A 14,390-nucleotide genomic window follows, 5' to 3' on the forward strand; every position below is an offset into this window, starting at 1 on the left:
TGTTTCAGTGACCAGTGTCACTGGAACTAAAAGTGAGGATAGATCCAAAACCTTGAGTCAGAAATAGAGGGGAAATTTTCAAATAGGGGCACTTGTTCTGGTGACCACTAGGACACATTTCCCTTAATTTGGAGATATTTCCTTTCACTTCGTGTTGTGTCAACAGCACAGGAAGTGAAGTCTTTTCAGTGGGACACAGCAAAAAAACAACTGACTGGGGTTTTATCCATTTCATACTCTTTCCGAAATAAAAAAAAAAAGTTTAGGCTTAAGATGTGCTTTAATTACAGTGATTTTAGGGGAGGGGTAAATCCCTGCAGAGAGCCATGTGTGACAGTCACATCTCTCTGCAGGGAGATGATCGAGAAGTGAGGGAGCCGCGGTATGTGTTCGCTCACTTCCCGTTCTATTGAGCCGACAGTTTAATTGTCACACGTGAAAGTCACACTCCTCATAGTTCTCCTTTAAGTTATCAATAAAGAAAATTGTTTTGATGAAGTATTTATTAGCATCTCCTCTTCTTTTATTCCAGGGTTAACGTCTGATGCCTGTGTTCAACATTTGTGCACTGTTGTTAAAATCCTCAGGAATATGGACAGGGAAAAGAGGTAATCACAGTTTGTTCCAAAATGTAAAAAACGGAATTCGGAAAATTTAAGAGGCTAAAAACATTTTGAGAAGGAACTCAAGGGGCTTCCGTTTCATTGCCCATAGTAATTAGATAGTGGTTGGAAGATTAAGGTAGATCTAAAGCCTAAGTGAATGACATTATATTTGCTAAAGCACACAAGTATCATAGACAATTCATATATTTTTTTATAAACTACTGTTCTCACTTTTTTTGTATGTCAGTGGTGTAAATCTCCTGCAGCCATTTTCAGCCACTCTTGATGGAGACAATGATGGACCATACTTGCGCAGTGTGTGTTGACACAGCTGCTTGTGGTCTCTGCGGCAGAGTTGCCTTTGACAAGGGGACAATGGAAGACAGTTGTCACCCCATAAAAGGAAGTCTCCACAAGAACCTTCATGATGTGAACACCATATCCTGCAGATTTAAAAAGATTGAAAAGAACTTTTAAGACTACACTTAGTGAAGGTCTACTTTAACTCCTGAATGTTTGTTCCTTTGAATTACCATTGCAGAAACATATGTTTGTTTTGGCAGAATATGAATGCTTTTGTATTTTACAGACAATGCTATGTATTGAACAGACACTTTAGGCTTCTGCCTAGCCTTCTAAAAATTATAGTGATCAACTGTGAAAATCCAGCCCTGTCAATCCATTTTACACCAAGTCAGTCCTGGGCGGGAGTGTGCAAAGCTTTCCAGTGCCCATAAGCAGTTGCCTTGCTATCTGGAGATACATTTCCTGAAATCACAGGACCGATCAGATGGCAGAGTCCCTACTAACTTGTCATCTGTGAATCAATTGCACATGTACATATTACTTATTATTGAGCCTGCATTATAAGTCGGATCAGAGAACAGTGCTTACATACAAGATGTGGTAATCCAGAGCAACACATCAACTTTCATTCTGTACCTATTTGACAACAATACCCTGATTGGTTAATTCCTATGCATTACTGCCAGTTACTGCATGGTTACTACACTTTGTTTTAAGCTTGTAGTTGACTGGTTAAGTGCAAACTATTTAGTAATGCATATAGTTACAGTACAAAGTATATAGGTTAAATAAAAACACAGGTCCATCAATATTAAACCTCTGTATGTGTGTGTGTTTTATGTGTTTTAAAAAAACAACCCCTACAAGCATAGGCCAATTTGTTGTAAAAATTCCCCCAACTACATACTGGTGATCAGACAAATCCCTGGATCAACCTTCTATTGAATTTGAGAATTATATTATGCTGACGGAGAAAGATATCTAAAGTTTTTGTTTTTCATTTATCCACATTCTCCGCTAATACCACTTCCGAGGGAAGAAAGTCCCACATTTTCAATGCTCTAACAGTAAAGAACCCCTTTCTCAGTTTGGGATTAAACCTATTTTAATCTATTCTTTAATCATGTTTGCTTCAGGGACATAAAAAGGATATTGCAGCTTATATAATTTGCTTTGATATATTGATAAATCATGACCCCCTCATTAATGTCACTTTTTTTTGCAGCTGCATTCAGCATTTAAGGGAATACATTAGTAGGTAGCATTGGGCTAAAGAAAAATAAAAAAATCCCAGAATATTTTTCAGCTACTCAGCACAAAAACCTTTTAATCTTTTTTTAAACTGTTAGTGTAAAAACAGAGGTTTTTGTTGCATACATTGTCAAATACATGTGAAGCTCACACTGCTGCAATAAGGTACATCTGCATCCACTAAGGGCGCATTGGGGCTGCTCTGGCTGTTCTTTCCAATTTGCCTTGTCACGGTTGGACACAGTTTACACCACCCCTGCGCACCATGCAGTGCCCATAGAATTAATGAACTGTCACTTGTGATGTTTCAATAAAGTCCAATGGGATGTGCCAGGATTGGCGCATCAGCACCATGCCAGGCACCGCACACCAGCTGCTATGATGTGCATAGGCCGATGTGAATAGACCCTAACTCATCTGATTCTGGCACATATGTAAACCAGTGTATACACTGAGGGTAGGAATGCCTTAGAAAGTAGCCACTTCCTTCTTTATTTTTGTATTGTTCTGTGAATTGCCTTGCACATGTGCACCTTTCCTTTTACTGATTATTAACTGATTCGAGCAGTTGCCATTTTGTTTAATATGGCTAATTGGTGCAGTTGTACAGTTGTACAGAGCTTCTATTTTTGGTGATGATATCTTATGCCTAGAGTCTCTTTAAGATATGGGGTTCCAATTCTACATGCAGTTTTCCAACAACCACACAAAACAGAAATACCAGGTTGGGGTAGGGTCACTATATAATATGGCACATATGTCCTACTATTTTACAAAAAAATTATTTATTTGCATGGTTTGTAGATACTAAACATATTTGATAAGTAAAGGATCATTTTACAGCCTTTTAGAAACCCTGCCCTTCCCCTCCCCCGAACATCCTTCTTGCTGAACTTGATTTAGATTTCCAGAAAATTGTAAATGTGCACTGTGGTAATTGGAATGCTGTTGGGATTATTTCCCCTAATATACTGCAATCATTTATTATCTTTTTTTTCCCCAGGACTCCTGACTGTGTCTTTAAATACTGGTATCTGCTTATCCACTTTGGGGAATGGGTAGACATTGCGGCAGAACAGCTGTTGACATCAGATTTGGAAGTTTCAGACGACCTGCTGTGGCTTTTGGCATTTTACTACAATCCATACAATGAGGACCAAAGCAGGGATAGAACAATGGTGGGTTGTAAATAAAAAGCGTGAGTCTACAGCAAAATATGTTAAAAACAAGAATTGTGCAATCTGTTTGAATTAACTGATACAAATACCCACTGACTCTTATGCCTGCTTTCAAAATGTAATGTCATTTTAGATTTTTTCAGTTATATTTAATGCTCTTAAGAAACAAGTTTAATGTCAGCTGCAAACAACAGCACTGAAAGGCAGCATGTGCCCTGGGACAGGCATCCTTTCAGGGCTTCTGGTATTGTTGGCTCTGTTCACACCTAGGTTTCTGAGGGCTACTTGGCTGTATGCCAATGGAAACGCGCGACAAAAATGCCGCAAAGAAGCTCATGTACCTTTTCAGGCGTAGGCCGTTTTGTAGCACGTTCAGACGGGCTGAAATATGGCAAGGTGTGAACCATACCCATAGAAAACAATGGGATTTTCATGTTTGAGCGTTTTGTAGAGCGTTGAACGCGCTACAAAACGTACAGGTGTGAACCAGGCCTTATAAAGGGAAATGACTTGCCTCACATCACAGGCTATTGACACAGTGTTGCTGTGCTAAAAAGTGACTTGACTCTCGTGTTAGATAGTAGACTGTTGGCATTGCCACTACACACACTTTATTACAGTGCATTACAGTGACTGGTGGGTTGCAGAACACTCATTTTATTATATATGTGAACTAGGGTTGCACAGATACCAAGTACAGTACTCGGTGCAAGTACGAGTACATGTACCGATACTTTTGAGCTCCAAGACTACAAAGACTCCAAGACTAAAAATTCGAAAATTAGGAGGCAGCTGTCATTTGTAAGGAGCACACAGAGCTCCTGGGATTTGTACATCTCTGTTTTAATGTACGATTTTGTTTTTATAAATATATACAAGTGATGCACAGATACCAGTTTTGCGAGTACGAGTACTGGTACTTGCCGAGTACTTACAAGTACGAGTTGTTTATTGTCATGTGACAGTTTTTCTAAAACAATACAGACCAATGATTTCAGGACAAGGGTGGAGTGCCAGAGCAACCCTGGTAGTTCTCATGAAAATGCCAAGTATCGGCACTGGTACTTGAAAAGTACCTGTGCATCCCTAATGTGAACTCTTACTCAGCCACTCCATTCCAACTTATCTTCATTAAAAGTAATGCTTCCAGTTACGATACAGACCCACAAGATGCTTGTCGAAATTCACAAATTTGGGAACTAGTGTTAACCCTAAATCAGGGGGTTGAGCACGAGGTGAACTCAATATACACCTCTCCCCCTTAAAATTATTAGGTAAACGATATTGGAGAGAATGAGGTTTCAAATGAGGCTTCAAATGAGGCATCAATATTAATTCACATTAGAAAAAAAATGTATTGTACATAAAAAAAAAATTTTCAATTTAAATTCTATTTAGGTGGAACAACCACCATGACATACCGTATTTTTCGCTCCATAAGACGCACTTTTTTTCCCCCAAAAGGAGGGGGGAAATGTGCCTGCGTCTTATGGAGCGAATACCTATCGCCCGACACCCGGGAAATGCAGTTTCGGGCGCCGGGCGAGTAGTTTCTTTTTGTACATTCAGCCCTGCTCCTGACAAGCAGAGCTGAATGTACAGTGGGAGCCGCTGTTCGTTTAATACAAGGGATCTAAGTAGATCCCTTGTATTAAATCGAGTGGCGGCGGCGAACGACATTCTTCGTCTGCTCCATGTGATTACTGAGACAGCGCCACCTGTCTCAGCAGTCACTCACTGCAGCTTCTGTGACAGAATTTCTGTCATAGAATTTCTGTCACAGAAGCCATGCGTCCTATCGTCCGGAGCGTCTTATAGACCGCAAAATACGGTATATGTAATATGTACGAACAGTTCCAAAAGATCCTTACTTCAGATTAATGTTGCCACTTTGTATACATTAAAGCCCTAGATTAGATACCTACATCAGTCTATACCACTTGTGTAGCACTCATGTTACCATATATTATTTGTATCTATATAATCAGACAAAATATATATTCTCAGGGCTTGTATAGGAAGATATTTCCCATGTCGGAATTCACAAATGATTTGATGAGGCACTCTAACACTTTTGTCGTCCATCAAAATAAGTAGTGATGGTAAAATCCAGCTTAGGACTCTAGGAAGGGCTGAAATCTTAATTTCCTGGTTGCCTACCACTGGCAAGCACACAAAGAATAACTTTGGAATATGTTTTTTGGCCTTTGGTATGTGCAGACTCTCTTCTGTTTCACAGTTCAGGTATTGAAAGTTCATAAGCCACATTATAGTTGATTAAGCAAATCTGCTTTTTTAAAAGTGGTTTAGGCACAATGTCTACATGGTTATCATACATGCCCTGTCCTAATGGTTCCTGGGTTCAAATCCCATTAAGGATACAGTCTGCATAGAGTTTGTGTGTTCTTTCAATGTTTGTGTGGGTTTGCTCCAGGTGCACCAGTGTCTTCCCAAAACTTAGAAACATACTGGCAGGTTTTTTAAATATCTGAGCAAATTCTCCTTTGTATTTGCTAGTAGGATAGAAGAAGAAACATTGCTAGTTTGTGCTAGTAGGAGAGAAGTAGAAACATTGTATTATAAACTCCTTTGAGGGCATTTACCTTTTTAGAGACACATCAGCAAGAACAATATGTCATCTGTCTGTTGATCCCTTTGCTGTAGTTTACATCCCATCAGCTTCTGTTTTCAGCCAATGTGCATTGAAGTTTTGACCAAAAACATTACGTTGGTTGCTTCCTCCCATTACCAGACACAAAGTTTCATAGAGTGAGGAAGATCTTCCAGTGTTTATAAGGTACCAAAATGCAGGTATTTTGACCCAAGCGAAGAAACACTTCTGAAATAATTTCTTTCATATTTTGATCTGCAAACCTTCAATACATATTGGAAGAGTGTCAGAAATGATACAAGTAGTATACTCATTCCATCACTCAACTTATTTCACTCTGTGAAATGTTCTGACCACCCAGGAAGATGTCTCTTAATTTTCAGTAAGTATTTGGGAAACCACTTGTATTTGCATTCTTTCAGGAGACCGCACAAGAAATAAAAGCTGCATTTATACAGGGAACAAATAACACTATATGCATATATCCTGTTTTTCCAAAGTCTCTGGATGAGATATATTTACACCATGTTGTTTCAGATCCCAGAGTATAAGTGGGGTTTAAACTAGCTCTAAATAAGATAATTTTCAAAGAAGCAATTCTCAGTTTCCCGATGATTGGTTTATAGTGTAATCCTTTTTTGTGCATTTTGGTGCAACACACGTACAACTGCAAATAGGTCCTTACAATTAAACAAACCGTTAGATTTTCCCTCACATCCAACAAGCTAAGGATGTGGGAATGAGGCTCTTATCTCCATCAACATGATAATCAGGAGCCTTGATGGGCAGTGTGTGTGTGTGTCGGCAAGGTACCCTCGCAATGCTGAGGGCATGTGGCCAGATTTAATTCAGGACTACACAGCCAGGATACATGTCTGAATAAGGTGCTTGTAAGAAAACCTAAGTTGCAGTTCAGCTTTAAATATATATAGTATTACAACAAGCCCAAGAAAATGGCCATTGCTTATAAAAGTTAGAACAAGGCACTTGGTACAGTGTGACATTTTGTCTTTCATTCGTTCCTCCACTGGGCTTTATGTGATCACACAATACAATGAACAATGATGTGCAGTGTCCAGTAGCACTTATTTGAAATGTTTTTGGTGGCCCCTCCTGCTGGATTCCAGGCTCTCCTCACCACCACCATCAGTACATAAAGATTAGGCAGCAAATAGCAGATTATAACTCTGACAGGTGTTTTCAATAATGCAAATAGGAAAATACAAAGTGTCAGAACTCATAACAGATAATTCTTCTTTCAGTAATTTGACTTACATTGAACTGAAATCTGATTGATTGCTTGGGTTTCCTGCATTGTGCATGTCATTATTGCACTTACTAGATAAATAAGCACAGAGGAAGTGAATGTGAAACTCGCCTTGTTGTAAAACTGAGCTCAGAACCTGGGTGCAGGCACCACCATATGCTGCAATCCTCTTGAAACACTGCTGCACTACCTCCACAATTCCACATAAATACAGACTTTCCATATATTTGGCATGCCATTTATGCGTAGATCTCTTGCTGATCGGAGCAGTTTGGAACAGGTGTCTCTGTGACATCTGTATCTGTCCAGTTTTTTCCTATAGGTGTTTTGATGTAATTAGATTACCCCCAAAACGCCATGATCAGGTCTGCCAAAACAGAGCTCTGTTTCATTTGGTTTTCCAGACCTGGTCCGAGTGGGGGTAATTGGATGTAAACGGACGCATGTCTGTTTAGATCCGGCTGCCCATAGACTAACACTGGGCTTCCGATCAGATCCGCCTGAAAAAACTGACAGGTGGGCCTAATCAGAATGCCCGTGTAAAAGGGGCCTTCAGGTTCTTGCATGTTCCAACCCAAGGGTCATGGGGCTGGAGTTCAGGTGAAGGGTATCTGATGTGCAGAAGGGAGAGGTATACTTTAAATGGACCCTGTACTTATTGTTGATTTGATGATTGTAGGTTTTCAGAGATATGGACAATTCTGTAATCTGTTAAAAATAACTCTCAAAGTTATAAGTGAAGAAACATCCGTTTGGAATTTAAAAAAAGTCTTATTTATATTGCCACTTAATACAGCAAAACAGAGGTGAAGTTGTCTGTTGAGTGGCTCTTTTATGAACCGCAATGTGTACATCTTTCTCAGTTTTGGATAGCTCAGAAATAGTATCCTCACTTTGCTCTGTCTTCAGAGTGATACAGATGTAATACTTCTAAGGCAAGCAGGGACCTTACTTCACAACTATTTTTATGTATATATTATTCTACTTGACCTTGATTACTGGGATTTTTCCTCTGATTAACAACATGCAGTTCTGAAATCAGATTGTGGGATTTTCATTCCAGCAATCTGTTGTTATCCTGTAATTACAACAGATCATTTACAAATCCTACTGAATAATGGTAAACAGGGCTTATTCTTGTGATGTCTGCTAAAATGTGTTCTATAATAGTGACAATATAGAAATACGTTATTCATGGAGTTTCCCATTTCTTTTTTCCCAATTAATGATTCAGTTGTTGGCTAAAGGCCCTGACAGCTTAATAATAGAGACCAAAGAAACTCAGGGTATTTAATTTTTGCTTTTTCAAAGTTTTAGTGTCAAGCTGAGTGTCCCAGTGCCTAAATCCAGCTTCTCCTGAAAGTGAATGGTCTGCTGACTTCCTAACATGGATTTCAGCTGTCACTAATCCCTCATTACAAAACTTATTGGAGACATCTGTGCGCTCTAACTTCTGTATCGCTATGGGCAGTGTCAGACGACATCTTTTCCTGTCAGTGATTTTTAAAGTAGACATGAGTACCATAATGTCCGAAAATGCAGCCGAAAATTCAGTGCACCCCTAGCTTCTCTCCTCCCTGCTGGATGCCGGTCTGTGTCCTCTCCGATGCCCGCTTCTCTCCCCCTCCTGTGTCAACAGAGACAGTGGGGATCTGAGGAGATATAGAGGATCCAGTTGCTGGTGCCCAGCGGGCACCAGCAACTGGCCTCAGAGAATGGTGTGGGGAAGAGAGAAGCTGTCAGGAGGCCGAGCAGGTCGGTATGGGGAGGACAGAAGTTGTCAGGAGGCAGAGCGCGGTGGTGCTGGAGGAGTGAGCTGTCACAGGAGGCTGAGCTCTTCTCACCGCCACCACCCTGGTCAGCCACCTGTGACAGGCGAGTCAGGATGGAGAGCGGGTTACAAGCACTCAGCGATCAGGACTGATCGCAGAATGTTTGTAAATAACTGAGGACTTAGTATGCTTACTGTGAACCAGTGTGCTGCGCTTGGTATTGTGATACGTGCTATATTTATACCACAAACGAAACCAATATAAGTGATCAAATCCTACTTGCAACTAAATGCAATCCAAAGGTGCATATGTGCATGAACGTTAATAAATACACGTGTCCTATAAATATGGTGATGGTACGAATATAAAACTGATTGGTTAAATATGATAAGTTAAATAAGTTAATGAATAATGCATATGTGTGCCATAAAGTGAAAATACAATGTGGATACTAAATGGTTGAATTATATACCAGGTAAATTAATCAGTCTGGCAATCGGCAACAATAAATAAAAAGGACAATAATTTAAAGGAAGACTGATGTATAACCAATCTAACACATCTAAAACCACATCTAATGGTATAAAGTGAATAAATATAGGTGGATAAATATAAAATTGTATAAGCGAGGGTTGTAACACCAATAGTCTATTTTCTACCGAATGTTATTAGAAATCCAGTGTCTTTTGTTTATACTTCCATTGATGCGTCCGCAAAATAGAAAAAGGAAACCTTCTCTGTAAGTTTCTCTGTCCTCTCCTGCCGTCAGGCTACACTTCCTCTCATCGGCGATAATTAAACAACCTCCAAGGCTGGAGAACACTCCGGAGGGATCAACCAGAAAGCCGAGGGGGAGACCGACCGAAGGAGAGAAGACAGGATTTAAGTGCAGATGTAAAATGTTTTATTTATCAAGTAGTTTAAAAATGATTGCACTTACAGACTTACAAAGGTACAACAGCATAAGCAACTTATAGCTAGCCTCTTTCCAGGGTGTCAGCGGGGAAACGACACACTCCTTTTACGCGTTTCGTCGTAGAGACTTTCTCAAAAAGGTGTCAGGTGCTTACTGTATCTCCAGTTATGAAGGGCTCTACATCACTTGCTGTTCATTCATTTTTATGGACATAGTAACTCATACTATCTCCACAGTTTATGAATGGACAGGAGCAAGTCAGTATAGAGTCTTCCTGTACATTCATAGCATTGGCTGCAAAAAAAAGATTAAGGACTGTGTCCTCAGTCTTTTTTTCTATTTTCAAAGGGAAATATCAGGGGTCTGCCTAGACCCCTGATATTTCCCCAAAGCCCCCAAAAGTAAAGTAGAAAAAAAATAATTTTAAAAATGTTGGGGAAAAAAAAGTAATTTTTGGTTTCAGTCTAAAAATTTAATTTCGGTGCATCCCTAGTTAAAACTATTATCCACTCATCTATACAGTCTAACATTATAGCAAAAAAAGCCACTTACATTTTAGCCGAAAGAAAGGGACCCTAAAATATTTCCTTAAGTTCCAAGCTGCACAATTTTGTAAGTGTAGCTTTTATAACCTGGAGAACAACTGGGACCTCATTCAATTTAAATTATTTAACTATTTATTATTATTTATTTATTTAACTGAGGTCTGCAAAAAAAAAAAAAAAGAGGGATGCATGTGACCCAAAAACACCACTTTGAAATGCTTGTTCAAATGTGTTCTACATGTATTTAAATCTGCTGATGTTTCCCTAATTGTCTTATGTTGTATTTTCTAGGCGGAGGCAAAATCCACATGTGGAAGTTTATTATCACTCTTCAGAAATTCAACAGTTTGTCTTACATCTTTGAAACAAATATTCCAAGTGGAAAGTAATTCAGACCAATGGCACGTGTGTTCTCTGCAGCTGATCAGACATCTTTGTGTAACTTTCCTTCTATATTCTCCTGAGTGGCATAGCATCATCAAACAGTGTATTGCCTTAGTAAGTGTTAAAGACGTAATATGTATCAAAATGATGTCAACTTACATAGTGTTGCTTAAATGCAATACAAGTGTGCCAAAACTAGAAGCTGTAAGGGGGAAACAAGATTAATTACATTGTAGGGATCCATTTTTATCAATATCGCCTCCATCCATGTGCTTTTCTAAAGCTGTAAAATAAGTTTCTCACTGGAGCAGCCAGTCTTATTTATTGCTGCTGAGACAGAGATAACGTGATGATGGTGAGGTTTTTCTGCTCCACGGGATTAATTAGGACAAATCTGTGTTGTGCTTAGCTGCGCTACATTGGTCTATGGGGACAGAACATCAGCAAAGCTGTTTCTGTGCTGTAGAGTAGTTTACAAAAAGGTTCCCAACTTATACCCTGACTTCTAACCTAATTGCAACCTTTAACACTCCAGTCTCTTAATCCTAAAATTAACCCAAATCCCAAACTGTAACCCTTTAACAAACCTAATAATTAACTCCTAAAATGAAACACTTAAAGAAGACCTGCACTGTAAAAGCTGGGCCAAAAAAAGGCAGGCAGAGGACAAAGGACTAGTCACTTGTATTGTCTGTGGACTCACTGTGGTTGATCTTTTCCATTACTGACTTGTCAGTCCTGATAGAGATACATGGCTTTGCTCCCTAATATCAGAGTTCTCCCTGATCTAATATTTGCAAATATTACACTTTTGTTCTATATTGTCAGTTTCATTTACAGTTATTGTTTTATACTTATATGTCAGGCACCCGCTCCTACAGATCTAGTGCACATTTAGGGGCTATAGGGACTGCTGTACAGTGTCCTTAAAGTTTACCTTTGATCAGTAAAAGAAAAACAAGATTGTAGTATACTATTTTTGCAGAATGATTTGGCTAAAAATCCATATGCACACATATTAACATGTTAAATAGAAAGCTATTGCTAACATCTTTTTTTTTTTAAATGCTAGATGCCTGGCTAATATGTTGATCCACTGGTAAAGGTTGGTTATGTAACATTCAACCAATCAGATTTCTTTTTACAGAGGTCAGATCACTGAAAGACTAATTTAGATTGCCTACTACCCTGTGTCAATCCGGAGTCTGCAGTATTGCACCAACAAAATTATAAAAAATTTATACAAGCCGTGTCCCCCTAATAGGCTGCTTTATTAAACATAAACAAATGATAAAAATACCATTAAAATACAACCCCAATTCCCCCAAAAAAGTTGGGACACTGTAAAATTTTCATGAAACCAGAATGCAATGATTTGCAAATCTCATAAACCCATATTTTATTAAATAGAAAATAGAAAACATACCAAATGTTTAAAATGAGAGAATTGTACCATTTTAGGAAAAAATAAGGTAATGTTGAAATTGATGGCAGCAACACATCTCAAAAAAGTTGGGACAGGGCCATGCTTACCACGGTGTAGCATCATCTCTTCTTTTCACAACACTCATAAATGTCTGGGAACTGAGAAGATAATTTCCTGGAGGTGAATCATGTTTCTCTCTAAGATGCTCCTTTTTATACCCAATCATGTTACCGACTTGTTGCCAATTAATCTTATTGGTTGCAAAATGCTCTTCCAGCACTTCCTTGTTAGTACCACCTACTTTGCCAGCTTTTTGTTGCCATGTCCCAACTTTTGTGAGACATGTTGCTGCCATCAATTTCAAAATGACCTTATTTTTTCTTAAAATGGTCCATATTTTCAGTTTAAACATTTGATATGTTTCCTATTTTCTATTGTGAATAAAATATGGGTTTATGAGATTTGTAAATCATTGCATTCGGTTTTTATGTAGATTTTACACTGCATCCCAACTTTTTTGGAATTGGGGTTGTAGGATACCTACTGCAAAGCCCACACGAGGTGGCAGAATTCCCCTCTACAGTGTCACTTTGAACAATACCAGTAAATCAGGTCTGTAATCATATTGATTGAATATCTCGCTATTCGAGATTTGTGCAAGAAAGTAATTGTTCACTTCTTGAAATAACCTGATCATACTTTGAATTCAGCATTGTTGCCACCCTATCACAAGCGCAACAAGGTATTTGTGGTACATGCAGGGAAAAAAGAAATGTTACGTGCACATGGACTTATAATCAAGTGCTGCAGCACATATTTTTAAATAGGAGGCCATAGTTCTACTTTAAAATCACAAAAGCCACACCTGGGTAAGTCCCTTTAGCTCTTGTAAGTACACTATGTGAATCAGCTGGTATATAGAATATGAAATGGATACTGGTTATTTGTTTTTAAACGGTAAGTAAAAACTTTGCCATCGAAAATGCAATATAGTTAGGTAAAAGGGGTTATTGTAAGTTCTTAAATGTTGTCATTTTCAGCACGCAAAAAGTACACGGCTCATATGTGAATGCATTCTTGGGAATATTTATTTTCCTTTTTGCTATATTTATCTCCTTGTTTAGTTGCAAAGCCTTTGATTTTTGAACATGGCAAGACCCAAAGCGAAGGTCAGAGTCTGATCAGATTGCAGGGAGTCGACTTTTACATTGCAGGGAATAATTGAAAACATGAAAGTTGTTTGTTTTGTGGTCATAGTGCAGCTTATTAGCATTTGGAAAAATGTATTGCATATTTGTTTGTGGAATACTAAAAGGCATTTGAGGATAATGTTACTTGTTTCCTCTCTCTCAGATGACTCAGACACAGGAAGCTGCCAGTGAAGTTTCTGACGTACTGGCTCGTACTTTATGCAGACTTGATATTCCTGGAATGGAAAGTCGTAAGATAATCACGATAGCGCACTGGCTGCTTCAGGACTTCTAATAGGAATTAAGGAAAACAGGGCCTAATGTGTCTTACAACAACAGTGTATACAGCCGCATGCTTTTCACTCGGCCAGTGGAAATTTGATGTTTCTTGGCAAACTGTTTTGTCCATGTCACTTTTTCCTGTACGAAAATGGAGCTATTTATTCACAGCAATGGTTCCAGTGAATTGCTTATTTAGAATACAGATGTCAGGAAGTTGTTTCTGACCAGTTTAATATTAATGAGTGATGTGGAACTTCCACCAGCATTTGCCTATGAAATGGGCACACAGTGGATAAAAGAAAAGTAAAGTATATACTGTATATTAAAAAAAATGAATTTTACCCTCTATTTATATTTATTATTCTTGTTATTTGTTAATGTTTATTTGTCAATATATGTTACAACACTTCAGATGTGTATTACTCTTTTTTTATTATTATTCATTATTTCTATTACTTGGGAGAAAACAAATACTGAAGTACATAAAAAAGTTCCACATTCAAAAACTCAAAAGTATAGAAAAAAACCAAGCATGGGGTTCTCTCTTTCAAATTTGATAAAATGCATGGCCTTTAGTGCCATGGTTTACTGGAGATACCATATTATAGAAATGTAAACAATTCCTCTCAGGGTGTACATTATATTACTGTATGTACA

The 14,390-nt window shown here is 38.5% G+C and overlaps 1 protein-coding gene across 1 annotated transcript in view; it reads left to right on the top strand.

The window, feature by feature from the left end:
- FANCC (Fanconi anemia complementation group C) overlaps nt 1-14,005 on the top strand; it is a 108,519-nt gene extending 94,514 nt beyond the window's left edge. The window contains exons 11-14 of the mRNA XM_018557872.1: nt 533-608; nt 3,166-3,340; nt 10,743-10,949; nt 13,615-14,005. Of these exons, the coding sequence (XP_018413374.1) occupies nt 533-608; nt 3,166-3,340; nt 10,743-10,949; nt 13,615-13,746 (590 nt within the window). The 3' untranslated portion in view covers nt 13,747-14,005. The remainder of the gene's footprint in view (nt 1-532; nt 609-3,165; nt 3,341-10,742; nt 10,950-13,614) is intronic.
- The last annotated feature ends 385 nt before the right edge of the window (nt 14,006-14,390 follow it).

The sequence above is a fragment of the Nanorana parkeri genome, unplaced genomic scaffold, assembly GCF_000935625.1.
Source record: "Nanorana parkeri isolate BGI_ZX_2015 unplaced genomic scaffold, ASM93562v1 scaffold307, whole genome shotgun sequence".
NCBI lineage: Eukaryota > Metazoa > Chordata > Amphibia > Anura > Dicroglossidae > Nanorana > Nanorana parkeri.